Raw genomic sequence first — 14,145 nt, 5'->3', positions numbered from 1 at the left:
GCTTTTTTGAAAGCTCAGCTGTTCCATAGCCCTGAGTGATGCCCCTTTTGGGTCACATGACATTGTATGTTTTGGTGTATGATGATCTTTGTTGTGCCCTGTAAGATACCAGCTACAGGAATGTGAATGTTGTTTCTGTATTTTGGTACGGTGGACGTAATGTGAACAAAAAGCCCCTGTCAGATTGCGGGTTTGAACAGTTAATTGATTACATTGAGCTCAGCCTTTATAAACCAGATACAGGAGATTTTTCCTCTTACTGAGTCCCCTTATGCACATGAGCGTATCTTGTATTTGATATGGGAAGCACAGATGAGGCCAGGGTCTCTTGGAATAAGCCATCTGTTCCGCTGAGTGTGGCGTGTGAATTCACTCCAATAATTTAAAGACATTTCCCAGTATGGTGCGCCTGTATGGTAGGCAGCAAAATAAGTGCATCCCCAAGCAGGATTTCTTTGTATCCTAGAAGTTAGATCTTTCCAGGCTTCTGAACATCAAATCGGTACCTGGCCTCGTCTCACTTCTCTTTTAGAACAGTGAACGCTCTGACTGGAAGACTGTGCGCCATGAAATTCTTAATTTGCATGCCCCAGATTTTTGGTATCTAAGTGACTGTGTTCCTTCGCTCTGGCCTCTGGGGTGTATCTACCAAGCACGGCGGCCTGGATCACCCAAAGCCCTCCACTAACGGGCTCTCATTGATTTGGCGGAAGGTCTCGGGTTTGTGAGTGCTTGCACTATGCTGTAGGTTTATTACATACGGATGCTGTTTGGCATTCCTTGTGCTAAACACTAAATCTGTATCCAGCTGTTGTACCAACCAATTCTAATCTCATCAGCTAACATTCTAAAAAAAAAAGTAATGGAGATGCCTATCTTGTAGAACTGGAAGGGACCTTGAAAGGTCATTGAGTCCAGTCCCCTGCCTTCACAGCAGGACCAAGTACCATCCCTGACCAATATTTGCCCCAAATGGCCTCTGCAAGGATTGAACTTACAACTCTGGGTTTAGGCCAATGCTCAAACCACTGAGCTATCCCTCCCCCCTAAGACTTCTCTCTCATGTTTAATGGACTTCCCCAGACAACACGAGTCTGCCTGTTAAGAGGCAGCCCTCCACAGAGACCGGCCTCCTTCAGAGAGAGGGCTAGAACCATGGGATTACACAGTCTTCACAGCATGTGTAAAGGTGAAGGAAAGCGCTCTGAAAATCAGGCCGTTGGTCTTGGAAGGGAAGGCTCCTGGGTCTAGCCTCCCTACAGCGACAGGTTCATGGGATTGCATGGAGGAACCAGCCTTTCAGGCACACTCCCTCCCCCGCCACCCCGTGTACCCCTTCTTCAGATCCACCCTCCTCTGCCACACCCAGCCCCTCTATTCCCCTCCATGAGAAGCTGCCACACTAAAATCTGTCCTGATTAAGGCTTCGAAGCCTGGTAGAAGATTTCACTTTTACTCCTCCTGTCCTGGCTGGCTGTGCCCTCTCTTCTAGAGGGAATTAAAAAAATGAAGTGTAAGGAAATCCCTCAGCCAGGCATGATGCACTTTGCCCTCATTTCACCCACAGTGTGCATATGGTTTATGAGCCAAGTTTGTGCGGAGGTTTTATTTGCATTATCATAGTGCCTACAAGACCCAGTTGTGTTCATTATCTGCTACACATACAGAGGCAAGGCTCAGATGCATTTTTAACCTGCTTTTATTGTAAAGGAATGTATCTGACAGTCTAATCTTTACCCACCTATGCAATTCACATTTACAAAAACATCAACATTGAGGCTCATCATCTGTAGCAAACTGGTTTGTGAAAAAATATATTCAAAAATTCAATATCAAAAGACAGTTAAGTTCACAGTGGAAAAAAATGCTCCATAAATTAAATAGCAGAAATGTTTAAAATACCCAGCCCTTGTCTTGTATCCATTCACTAGCTGTGGTTTGAGGACACTTAAAGTCAGGCTGGTAAACCTGCTTTAATAACCTCGTAAAGAAATTTGGATTTCCCGAGAAGAGGGATGTAAATGCACCTCTAGCTTTCAGCTTTCCGCAAGGCTGGTTTTTAGGTCTCTTGTTTTACGCTACTGTTTTGTTTCATTCTTACCGCCTTAGGGATTGTTGAATAGCTTTGTAATTAGTCATTCTGAGTAAGACCCAGCCATGTCCCAGCTCACGCTAGCAAAGGCTGGAATAGCAGCGTTTTGAGGGCCTGCTGCTGCGTTAGTTTTTTTGAATGTATACAACTTAGGTTTCTCTACTGCAAAGCGCAGCTGAAGAGGAAAGGTGCAAGTTCCAGCTGCACGTGAATGTGCCCCACCGGCTGTTCTAGCGTCGCTCTCTGGGGATTCAGAAATCCTACATATGCCTGCTGAGGATTTCTGGTGCGTCCTCATGGGATGAGCTCCCACTCGTTTCCCTTGGGCCCTAATCGAAGGTTTTATCCCATGTACCCTGAGGTAAGTAGGGATGATGGATAGCGGGTAACAGAACAGTTGACTAACCACATGAATTCTTAGCAGTTAGTCAACTATTCTAGAGACCCAGCCTGTGGTGGCAGCAGCCCCTGTCGGGGGGGGGGAGGCAGTCCAAGCTCCCTGTGGACAGAGGCTGCCGGGAAGCAGCTTCTGTCTGCAGCAGCCCAGGCTGCTTTGCAGCAGCAGCCTCTATCCGTGGGGGGGTGGGGTCCAAGCTCCCTGTGGACAGAGGCTGCTCTGCCTCCCACAGAGCCATCAGCCTCTGTCCGTGGGGAACTTGGACAGAGGCTGCTGCTGCCAAGTAGCCTCTGCCCGTGGCAGGCCCAGGCTTGCCATGGACAGAGGCTACTTTGTGGCAGCCTTCCTGCTCCCCCTTCCCTGCTGCTGCCTCTGATAGAGGCAGCAGTGTGGGGTGGGAGCAGGCGGCACCGGGGAGCCAGTGCTGGGGGGGAACTGGCTTTTAAATTGGCTGCCCCTGCACCTGTTCTTGCTTCCTCCTCCCCTTGCTGCCTCTGACATAGAGGCAGCAAGGGGGGAGGGGATGTGAGTAGTCGACAGGATTAATCGATAAGCCTAAGCTAGTTGCCTACTCGTTAACATCCCTAGAGGTAAGCCCAGGGCACGATTCCATCTCACTCCAAGGAGCACTTGGGACATGGTTCAAGATTTATGGCTCCAGGGAGAGGCTCTGTCACTGTCTTCTGGTGGGAAGGGTCCCCTGGCCATGGTGGGCTCTTCCAACCTTAAGGCAGGAATAATAGGAAGTGAATTCATCCCCTTTCTCAAAGAGCCCCTGTGAGCAGCACAGCTGTTAGGGCCTGCCCTGGAGGGCCTGTTTTCTCCACAAGGGTTCAAATGCTGCTGCCCACAAACACAGTTTCATCATTTGCCAATTCCCTGCAGCCCGTGGGGTGTAACACAGGCACTGTCCTATTGCTAAAGGGTCTGGAAGCAGCGGTGTTAGACTTGAGTTAAACCTCAGTAGACAACCATTGAAGAACAGACAGAGCAGACCACTGGGCTCCAAGGTAAATTGCATTGGCATTAATACAAAATAATACATCTATGGCAGTCTGTAGGTACTGACATCTCTTCTGTAAAGATCTTCCCAATGCCCTGCCCCTGAATGGTCAGCGCCTCATGCTTCTCCTCCTGCACTAGGGGAGGGATGGCATCTTGCTACCCTAATCCTACGTGCAAAAATCCAGATGCGTTTCACACTACAAGTGAAAGGTGTTTTCAAAATAGATGGTCTTCATTCAAACCCTTATTGGTGCCCCGGGGACTTGCCCTGAAGAGGACTGGCTGAATCTCTCATCGTAGACCTGTTCCCTTTAGTACAATTCCAGAAATATTTACAGCAAGAGTAAACAGACTAATACTTTCAAACACCGAAATGGTAGAGAGGGTGTCCTCCAAAGGCAGCCTGCTGTGGGGTGTGTGTGTGTGTGTGTGTGTGTGTGTGTGTGTGTGTGTGTGTGTGTGTGTGTGTGTGTGGATTCACACCTCTGCTTATTAAGGAGTCTTCTGTAGAGACGAGCAGACACTGTTTATTGTAAAGTATTTCTCACTGGTCTTTGTAATAATTATGATGAAATGCTAATGATTTTAGACCTCGGTTGGCCTGTGCTGTAGCAGGTGTTTGCACAGTGTCTGACACACGGTGACGATCAGGAAATACTGCATGCGACAGCTATTAAAAAGGGGGAACGGAGACACACAGGAAGGAGTGCATCCTTCACTGGGAAAAATCAATATCGTTTACCAAAGTGTAGCGCAGGATTATGTATTCATTGCGCAGGTCAGCACATTTCTTACATGGGGGGCGGGGAATTCTCCCCTGTGGAAAGGGCCAGCCAGGCCCGGCCAAAGAGCACATGGGGCCCAAGGCAGCACGCTGTGTTTGGCTGAGCCGCACAGCTCCCAGTCAGGGCAGTGTGTGGGCGGGCCCGGGAGCTGGGCAGCGCAGGCCTTGAATGCGCAGGCCCCAAGGCAACCACCTCACTCGCCTTACCCAAAGGCCCAGCCCCGCTCCCCATCATGCTAGATTACACACTGGCCCTCTGCATGCCGGTGACTTCCATCCTCAGTTACACGGTGGCCTGAAACTCTAGTGGAGCAGCACTAAGTCCAATCCACTTCTCTCCCTCAGGAATTCAGTTCCACTCGAGCTGAGTGTGCTTAGGTGGCAGACCCTACACCCAGGACATCCTTGCAAAACCCCTGTCTCCAGGCCACGAAGCTCATTCTCACTGTAAGTGCTGATCCACCTAAAAATTCTGTTAGAAAAAGTTAATACTGGAATTGGTGATTTGTTGTCACTAAGGCACTTGCAATACCCCACTGATTGAGTCATAAAACAATCAAGTGTCTTAACAGCCACACACATTTTAACGTTCTTCCAGTGTGGTGATTCTAGTCTGCCTCTGGGGAAGACGGAGTCATGGAAAACGTCTTCCACAAAGTCCAGTCGAGTGTTGGGGGGTGGGGAGGTGCCTCCCCCTTGCACTGGCAGGTTTCTTTGAATCGCACTCTGCATTAGGTGAGGAAATTAAATGCTTACTCTGTTAACTGGCTCTCCCTGAACTGTCTTTTTGCTGCTGTTTGCCATCTACTAGTGGTCAACATAATGTTGACGCTGACTTCATGGCACCGAGAGAATTATTGCTGACATGAACCGTCAAATGACAAAGGGAAGACAAGGGATACTGTACAGACGGGGAAAGGGAAGCGGCAGTGCCCAAGCGATCTAGCAATGTGGGCGACACATCAGTTTTGTATACAAATAACTTGCCCAATAACTGCCCCAGAAAGCTTCCTATGTTCCCCCGCCCTTCCCAGCTGAGCTGTTTTCACTGGGGTTAGGTCAACGCCCACAAGAAGGTTCACTGCCACCAATCACGAGTGGGCAGCTGCCCCATCCTGCAGAGAAATCAGCTGGTGAATGGAATTGCCCCACAGAGAGCATCTCTGGCTTTACCATGGACAACAGAACAGTGGCATTCAAGCGACTGTACCAGCTGAAAACTGCCGCCTGTAATCATACCTACTGCTCAGATCAGCCTCTCCGTTGGCGGCAGCTTGATCACGTTCCATAGCTCCACTCGTGCCCCATCTTTCTCCTGGCGGCTGGGACTGTATGTTCCCTGAGTGGCTCTTCTTCTCTTCATGGCGATCACAGAGGCTGCCACCAGGACCAGGAGCAAGGCGGCCCCGGCGGCACCGACTGCTCCCACAAGCGAGGAGTTGCTAAGATGCGCCCAGGCTGGCTGCTGGGGTGGAACATGGTGTTACTGACTTTACGCAGAGCTCATGGGTAGAAAAAGGTGCATATGTCATGAAAAATCAAAGCCAGCACAAGACCCGTCTAGGCCCCTCTCCCCTTTTTATTGCTGTTTTGCTCATTTTTATCATATGAGAATTTCTAGGCCCGAGAGAAGAACCAATCATTGTATCGGTTCCCAGTGCAGATTAAAACGGGTGCAAGGGTTGTGGCTCACAGCTTTTCTTTCATAGAGATGAAAACTGAGTTCTTAAGGCAAGTCCCAACTGCATCGCTCCCCCCCTTATTGCAAGTTGGATGATGCTGTCCCCATCCTTCTGTCTCAGGGAACAAAGAACAAACATTTGGCACCAAGAACTGGGCTTGCACAATCCTGCAGGTATCTCAGCCCCACCCCCTCGTAAACACGGTTATTGTTACACACTTCCTGTGCGGTACCCATGGGAATGGCTAACGTTCTATCCCAAATAGGGATTACTTGATAAAACGTGTTGATTGTTCAATGACTTCAGTAGCTCCCGACAGCTCCTTCGAAGGCTGTGTCTATCAGGAGGCAGGAGTTCACAGCTGCTGTTGCTGTTAAAGACTGCGTTGTGAAAACAGGTTTGGAAATGCTCTACCCTCAGCCCACCAGGGCTGCACAGAAGGCTGCAGTCGTTTTTGGGAAGTTAAACTATCACACAACTGATCATAAATATCCTCTATACATTTTAACTCAATATGTACCATTAAAGTAGAGTTGCTTTGCAACTCAAGGAAAATCTTCCCTGACAGTGGCAGTTTGTGTCTAATTTCTCCTTTTTCAGCTGTCTTTAAAAATGTGGCTGCCGTGGAAGAGGTGGACTCTGGAGCAAGGGACATCTCTTAGCTGGTGCAAATACGTACATCACCTTCCAGAACCCCCGTCTCACCAGGAGTCCAGCGGGGATGTGAAAGGAGGCAGGTCAAGGGATTCATTTTGAGCCACAATCCAGCAGTGTCTAGTTGACGTGACTAACATGTAACGTGCCAGAGCCGGAACAGTCTGCTGAGTACGTGTCAGTCCATGTCACCACCACCAGTGCCCTAAGGAGCTGAGCTAGAGGGGGCTCTGTTGCTGCAAGTGCTGGAAAAATCTCAAGGTCAAAGCAGACCTTGCAGGTACGTCTCCTTGCCAAGGTGCATCTCATGCCTAGATTAAGCGCTCTTCCGGTGGCACCTTTAGGACACTGTCCATTTCCAAGCGAGCTCCTGCCACCTCTTGTTGGCTTGGGCTGTAGGTCCCCTCTGATTGGCGCCTCTTCCTTGCCGTGAGAATCGTGAATATGAGACCAATACTAAGGAGCAGCAAACAGCCACAGGCTACAGGGACAGCTACTTCAATTAATGGGAATGGGAAGAAAGCACCTGGAGTCCCCTTCTGCAAAAGAAAGGAATGGAGAAACAATGAGACCCCGACAGGTACAAGGACTCGCATGCACCAGGAGTCCAGGCGTTCTCAAGGAGGCCCGACTGGGCTAAGGTGTTAACCGAGACTAGTGAGCCAAGAGAATGGAGGCCCTGGGGGAGGAACCTGCACCCGGAATGAAAGTCAGAAGCCCAGAGCTTGAGGGGAGCTGCGGAGAGCAGAGCCTGGGTCAGCCTCAGTCTTGAATCTCTCCGTTGAGATTTCAATGGAAATAAAAGTCCATAGAGATTAGTGTTTTGTTTGCCTAAACAGAAACCAGCCAGCAGTGGCCTCTGCGTGTTTCCCCAGCTGCTCTGTCAAGCCAAGCCTAAAGCCCGTGCGCATAAAGAACATCGGTGCAGCATTTCCAGAGATGTCCGGGAGGCCGGCAGGTCCTGTGTCATACAGAGACTATTATCAATTAAGAGGTCAGGCCTGGTCACAGGACAGACTGATCCCAAGGAAGCGAAGGAGAAGAGCTCGTTAACGCCCGGAAGCAACGTCGTCCCACCCCAGCCTCAAAGCTGTCCCAAGCAGCAGGTGCAGCCTGCTCCGTCCTCCACATTACAGAAGGGGGAATGGCCCAAATAAGGTCACCTGCGCTGTATTCGTCACTAACGAGCTTGTATCTTATTTGTGGGTTTCCACAGCAGGGCTCATCCATTGAGATGCAGATGCCCCTCCATTCAGAGCCTGCAACAGGAACCTTGTACTGCAAGGCACCTCATTCACATACTTGCCAGGCTAAAATAGAGCAAGTTGGCGGGTGTTGTTAGCAAGGTACTAAAAAATGGGGGAAGAAAATCTAAGGTAACTAATCCCCAGTAACTCTAGCCCTCCCCTGCCCTAGTGAGGGATGTGGAGGGACGGCTGGCTTCTTTTAGGATGTCTCTCTGAGTGCATTGAAGAACTGATGTGGCTCATAAACTTTCATCTGCAGCAGGATTAAATGCATAGGCCCTTGTTTTGGTGCAGACGTGCAGAACCGCGCTTGGGACACGAGATTAACATAAGCTTTACTAAAAACAGATGTTTGCAGGCTCAGCACTTACTGCATCTGACAGCCAGCGGAACGGCTGTCTGGTACCAAACCAGCACAGCATGAGCATGGCTCCCTCCCCACAGGGCCTACGGGGGCTACTAAGGAACAAGACACTTTAAATTGTTTTCGTCGTGATTTCTGGGCTCTAAATCCCTACAAGTGGAGAGCTTGTCACTTGTGTGTTACCAAAGCCACTTATACGGGAATTGTGTTTATTAAAAACAGGTGGAATGGGCTCCAGCTTTAAGTGGTACCAGCTCAGAACAAGCCTAGTCAGGCATTAAAAGTGGGGCAGCTGGATTCACACTGTCTCCTTGGGCGGAGGGGGAAGAGCAAAAGGTATGTTTTCCACAGGGCCCCCTTCGTGCTCCAAGCTCATCAGCTTTCATTAGCTGGGCAGGGTTGAGCTAGGTCAGGATGTGGATGGGAGATTTAAGAGGCAAGATGAGGTCGCTGGAAGACGTTAATGCTCAGTCCTTTGGCTCTTTTAAGATCAGAGGTGCCCTGAAAGAGATTAATGTGCAGTCACACAGCATGGGGTCTTGAAAGTTGCTTCGTTTAAAAAAAAAGTTGGTGTTTACAATGAAAATTAGCCTTAAAAAATCCAAAATGCTGCCTACTCCTTCTTCCAAACAGCCAGTGTGTCTCCTGTAAAGCATCTGGCAGTGTTTTGTGTGCAGTCCGTGTCACCATTCTGCGTGTCCTGTCCCACGTGGGACTCTCTGTTTTTAAAACGAGGGAAATGTCAGTATTGAGACAGTGTGAGGCTGGAGATCGCGGGGCATTTGTGGGACCTGGATGGACCTTCAAATCGATTTCTAATTGGGCTTTTCCCTGTGCACTATTTGCTGCAGCATCCCCCACTGTACCTGGAGTTAATCACTGTGATAGGCGTTAGGCTCAGCATGCAGGTTAGTCGAATGTTGGCACTCCATACCTGCGGCTTCAGCTCAAGAGTGCAGCCCACCCCTGGAGCCTGCTCATTTAAAGGGCGCCTTGCCGCTCTATGAAAGGTACCGTTAGGTGTGCATTAGCAGCTGAGCAGCCACGTTGTTGCTCAAAGGAAATGCCCAGAATATTCCTTCCCCTTAGCCTCTGGGCAGGCCCCACCACAACCCCTAAAAAAGTACTAAGAGTTCCCAGACACTGCTCAGGGGAAAGGGGAAGAGCGTGAATGGGAAACGAGAGCCAAAAGCAGCACAGGAACGCCCCAGGCAGCATCCTGGCACAGCAGGAAGCTCGTGCGGGCTGGGAGTGGGCTTTGCGCGTGGAGACTGGAAATGTACAAACGTCCTCAGTGTGGCGCATGCATTAAATCTCCCCAAGATCACCAACAGCAACAGCAGTGAACCCCACCCTGACACAGGCACTGCTTGTTAGCCAGCGGACCATGCATTGTGGGTTAGTGCATTCCCAAGTTACCGACACCCTACCTGCCCATGCAAATGGCTTCCGAACCACAAAAGAGCATGAACCTGCCTTCCCAGAAGCTTGTTAAAGCAAACTGCTCGCCTTCTCTCCCAGGCCGGGCTAGTTTAGGTAGAAACAGCCGGGCTTCCTGGATCCTGTCCATCATGCTCTCCGCGGGCTGAGTAAGAGGATTTTCTCCGTAGCTAGACTGCCTGGTATTTTTTACTTTAATCACATTTACCTTTGATTTTATCTAATTCCTTCCTCCAGACTCCAGGCACACACAGCTCAACCTAGCAAATGAGCTCGGAAGGGGAAATGCCTGCTCCTTAACCCTTTGGCACGTGCTAAAATGCCTGCTGAAGTTCCAGTCTGGTTGGGTGGGTGGGGGCAGGAGCTGGTGGTGGGGAAACCAGGGAGGATGATCCCCCTTTATTCTGCTTCATCAGAGACCTAGCTCAGAGCATGGCAATGGAAGTACCCTCACTGTTGGCGTGGATGACATTTCAGTCATTGCCTCACGGCTAGCTGTACCAGAGACGATGCCTCGGGCCTGTGGACTGGCTGCACCTGTCACACCCTGGAATCCAGCTGGTTACCAGACTTTCTCCCCTGGGACATGGGGATAACTTTTGACTAAGCAGCCAGCTGCTACTGAGTGGCTGGCGAAAACCCCTTTCAGTTGTTAGCATCCTGCTAGACTATCACCAGCTCGAAGAACTGACTTCATTTTTCCTTCGAAGCCAACATGTTTGGCTTTCCTAGAACTTTGGTTCGGTTTCTTTGAATCAGACCTGTCCCGTTGTAATGGAAATGCCAGTCATTTTCCATTTCGAGTCTTGTCAGATTTATCCTCTCTGGACAACCTGAAGTGCATTTTGGAATCTGTACAAAGGTACAGTCTTGAAGGTTTACGCACATCAGCTTGACTATGATCTAGCTTCGTTTGACTTTACATTTAATTGGGTTTCTTTTTGAACAGCTGCAATTAAGGACTTTGGGTTGCCATTTTGCAGCAGTAGTTATGGGAAAGCAGATGCATCAGTAACACACACAACAACCCTCCCTCTTTGGGTCCAGCTACTCTGAGTTGCTGCCCAGGGATTGGTGCAAGCTGAAGAGGGGCCACTGTCTAGATCAATGGCCACCAGGACAGACTCAAACGTATTTGCTCCATTGATTTAGCAATAAACTAGAACCCCAGAGTGTGTAACATTCATCACTCTCCAGCCTGCTCCGTGTGTGTGTCGGTTGAATTTCCTTTCATTGGATTCAGAGGGGCATATGAAATGTGTCAGGGAATGAAGGAAATTCCACTGATCGATGCCTGCCTGACACTGACCAGTCTGCCTCTCCTGCTCCTCACAGCCTAAGCCGCTGACACAGCAAGAGAGAATAGCCCTGTCATGGACAAGAGAGGGAGAGGATCTGCTTACGTCAACGTCACAGCGCTCCCCGGTGTAGCTGGCGCTGCACACACACTCGTACTTGTTCACCGAGTCCTGGCACGTCCCTCCATTCTGGCACGGGTTTGGCTCACACTCATTGATGTTAATTTGACAACTGGCGGGGGAAAAAGGCATTCGAGTTACCTGAATGCATGGGCACCAAGACACACTTTGGCCCTAGAGAATTGTCCTTTGGTGCAAGAGCAGGTGTCCCCAAGCCTGCCAGACAACTGTGCTCCTTCCAGGCCGCAGCGGCACACAGAATAAAAATACACAGGTGCCACAGCAGCCTGTTACTGACGAGTGGCTCCCTTTCTCATTTTCACCATATAACCCAGGGGTGAAAGCAACTTCAGTTTCTTACGAGTACTGTTGTATTGCAGGAACTTGGGGGCGCCTGACATGTTAGTTTGCCCTGACGGTACTAGTGCCTTTTAGGTAGCCTGTCGCAAAATGAGGCTAAAGTCTAGGTGAGCTGATGGAAGAACTCTGCCCACCCCCGGGAGTACACCTGTCCCTGGTTGAGAACCACTGGTCCAGAGGGCCTTGCAGCAATTCCTTCCAAAAGGCACAAAAGGGTGACTAATCCACCCGGTCACACTAATTTCCGTCCACTACCTCCCACTGAGAGGAAGCCGGGGAGCAAACTCCAGTGAGGCGAGCAGCCGTCGAGGTCGGCATTTAACAGCATGGGAACTGGACAGATATTTGCTGTTTTCAGTGGTGAAATGGTGAGGTTCTGGTTTGTGGCAGTTCCCTGTGATTGGGGGCCCATGCTGGGTTGCCCCTCTAACAAGGAGTTAGTATCCCCAGATGCCCGAACCAATGTCACCATTATCACTGCATGTGCCAACTCTCACCTACAGCCCATGTGTTAGGCATTTAAAACCGTGAAGGAAGAGCCACCCTCACGGCGGCCTCTTCCATAGGGTGGCTGGATGAAAATGAGGAGTAATCGTTTTGATAGCGGAAGCGGGAGGGAGACGAGTAACTGCAATTAATAGTATTTTCCAGCCTGTGCCACCAGTCTCCAGGGTGAGACAGGTGAAGCTTTGGTGGTAGCAGCATCCTGGAACGGCCCTTCTTTCTTACTTCCTTCCAGTGAATCCCGGCTTGCAGGTGCAGTTGGCGCCCCACGTCCCACTGGTACATTTGCCTCCATTCAAGCAGGTGAAGTTTTTGCCGCACTGTTGAGGTGGGAATGGCCATCTGGAAAAAGCACAAGCACACACGTCAAAACTCCTACTCAAAGGAAGGGGAACAGCCATTCATCCTGAGAGCAGACCCATCGTGCGCTGGGCAGGAGACCAGCCGTTTGGAAAACGCCCATTCCTGGCTTCACTCTGAGCCCAGAGAATGCCTGGGGTAGAGCTTGTCCCTAACAGTTTGTGGTCATTACTGTAGATGCTGATGTGTTTCAAGGAATGAGCTACTGTTTTACACAGTGGAGATACGTACGGTACACACATAGGAGAAAACATGCAAAACGTAGACTTTGCTATGTAATCTCCATAGGGGAGATGGACACACACACTCATGCTGGCAATAGTCCTGTGAAAAATTGCATTCTCCATGCAACACAGCCTGCCTTGCCTACACTCTGCCCACGGGAGGAGCTCTCACTTTGCAGCCCATTTCAATAGACTTGCAAAACTCCAAGCTGGGGAAGCTGGACTACGTAGTGGTGGTACTGCTGAAAGGGTCTAAGTCCTGACTAAGCGTCAGCAGTGTGATGCAGGGGCAAAATAGGCCAATATTATTTGGAGTGTCTCGATGGGAGGGTTATCTCAGGCGGCAGCTGTCCAACTCCATGAATCTATGATGAGATCTGGAGTGCTGCCTCCAGTTGTGCGTGCCACACTCTAGGAACGAGGCAGACAGAAGAGTTCAGCAGAAACGTTAAATGTAACAGGGCACATTTAGGCTATGTCTACACTGGCGGCTTCTTGCGCAAGAACATCTTGTGCAAGAAGTCTTGCGCAAGAAAACGTCCACACTCCCATGTGCGCGCTGTGTTTTTGTGCAAGCGCTCCCATGGCAGTGTGGATGCTCTCTTGCGCAAGAATACTCTGATGGCCATTTTAGCCATAGGGCTTTCTTGCCCAGAAATCCCTGCCGAGCATCCACACTGCCCTCTTGCGCAAGAGCACCTGCGCAAGAGGGCTTACACCTGATAAAAAAGAGCGTAACTTTTGTGCAAGGAACCCTCTCTTACCACACCGTACTGTAAATTTCCTTGCGCAAGAGCGGGCGGGCAGTGTGGACGCTGTGCAGATTCTTGCTCAAGAATGGCCGTACTTGCACAAAAAGCTTCAAGTGTAGACATAGCCTGGGTCATGAGAAGACAAATGAGGGTGGATCCACTAACAGTCAACAAATATGTTGAGTGCTTATCAGAGATTCAGAGAATCCCAGTGCTGGAAGAGACCTCAGGAGTCATTGAGCCCAGCCTCCTGCCCAAAGCAGGACCAACCCCAACCAAACCATCCCAGCCAGGGCTTTGTCAGGCTGTGACTTAAAAACCTCTAAGGATGGAGATTCCACCCTCTCCTCAGGTAACCCATCCCAGTGCTTCCCCACCTGCCTAGGGAAATAGGGTTTTTTTCTAATCTCCAACCTATACCTCCCTCAATAAGCCCAAATCCCTCAGCTTCTCCTCGTAGGTCATGTGCTTCAGCCCCTAATCATAGAATCATAGAATACTAGGACTGGAAGGGACCTCGAGAGGTCATCGAGTCCAGTCCCCTGCCCCATGGTAGGACATTTTGGTTGCCCTCCGCTGGACCCTCTCCAATGTGTCTATATCCTTTCTGTAGTGGGGGCCCAGAATTGGATGCAATACTCCAGATGTGGCCTTAACAGTGCCAAATAAAGGGGAATAATCACTTCTTTAGATCTGCTGGCAATGCTCCTTCTAATGCACCCTAATATGCCATTAACCTTCTTGGCTGCCGGGGCACACTGTTGTTACATATCCAGCTTCTCATCCACTCTAATCCCCAGGTCCTTGTCTGCTGAACTGCTACCTAGCTAGTCAGTCCCCAGCCTGTAACAGTGCTTGGGAT

At 50.0% G+C, this 14,145-nt stretch overlaps 1 protein-coding gene across 4 annotated transcripts in view; it reads right to left on the bottom strand.

The window, feature by feature from the left end:
- Positions 1–1,683: 1,683 nt before the first annotated feature.
- The window catches only part of CRB2 (crumbs cell polarity complex component 2), a 65,295-nt gene continuing 52,833 nt past the window's right edge, over positions 1,684–14,145 (bottom strand). For 2 of the 4 annotated variants that reach the window (XM_006121946.5, XM_089773009.1), the window contains 3 exons: positions 12,173–12,289; positions 11,069–11,195; positions 5,838–7,153 (listed from right to left, as the gene is read on the bottom strand). In XM_006121946.5, coding sequence (XP_006122008.3) covers positions 6,926–7,153; positions 11,069–11,195; positions 12,173–12,289 — 472 coding nt within the window. In that variant the 3' untranslated portion in view covers positions 5,838–6,925. Of the gene's footprint in view, positions 5,741–5,837; positions 7,154–7,689; positions 8,945–11,068; positions 11,196–12,172; positions 12,290–14,145 lie in introns of those variants that run through there. The other 2 variants (XM_089773007.1, XM_089773008.1) reach the window with 2 other exon arrangements.

The sequence above is a fragment of the Pelodiscus sinensis genome, chromosome 23 (assembly GCF_052426305.1).
Source record: "Pelodiscus sinensis isolate ZL-2025 chromosome 23, ASM5242630v1, whole genome shotgun sequence".
Lineage (NCBI taxonomy): Eukaryota > Metazoa > Chordata > Testudines > Trionychidae > Pelodiscus > Pelodiscus sinensis.
This window is presented reverse-complemented; position numbering and strand designations above follow the sequence as displayed.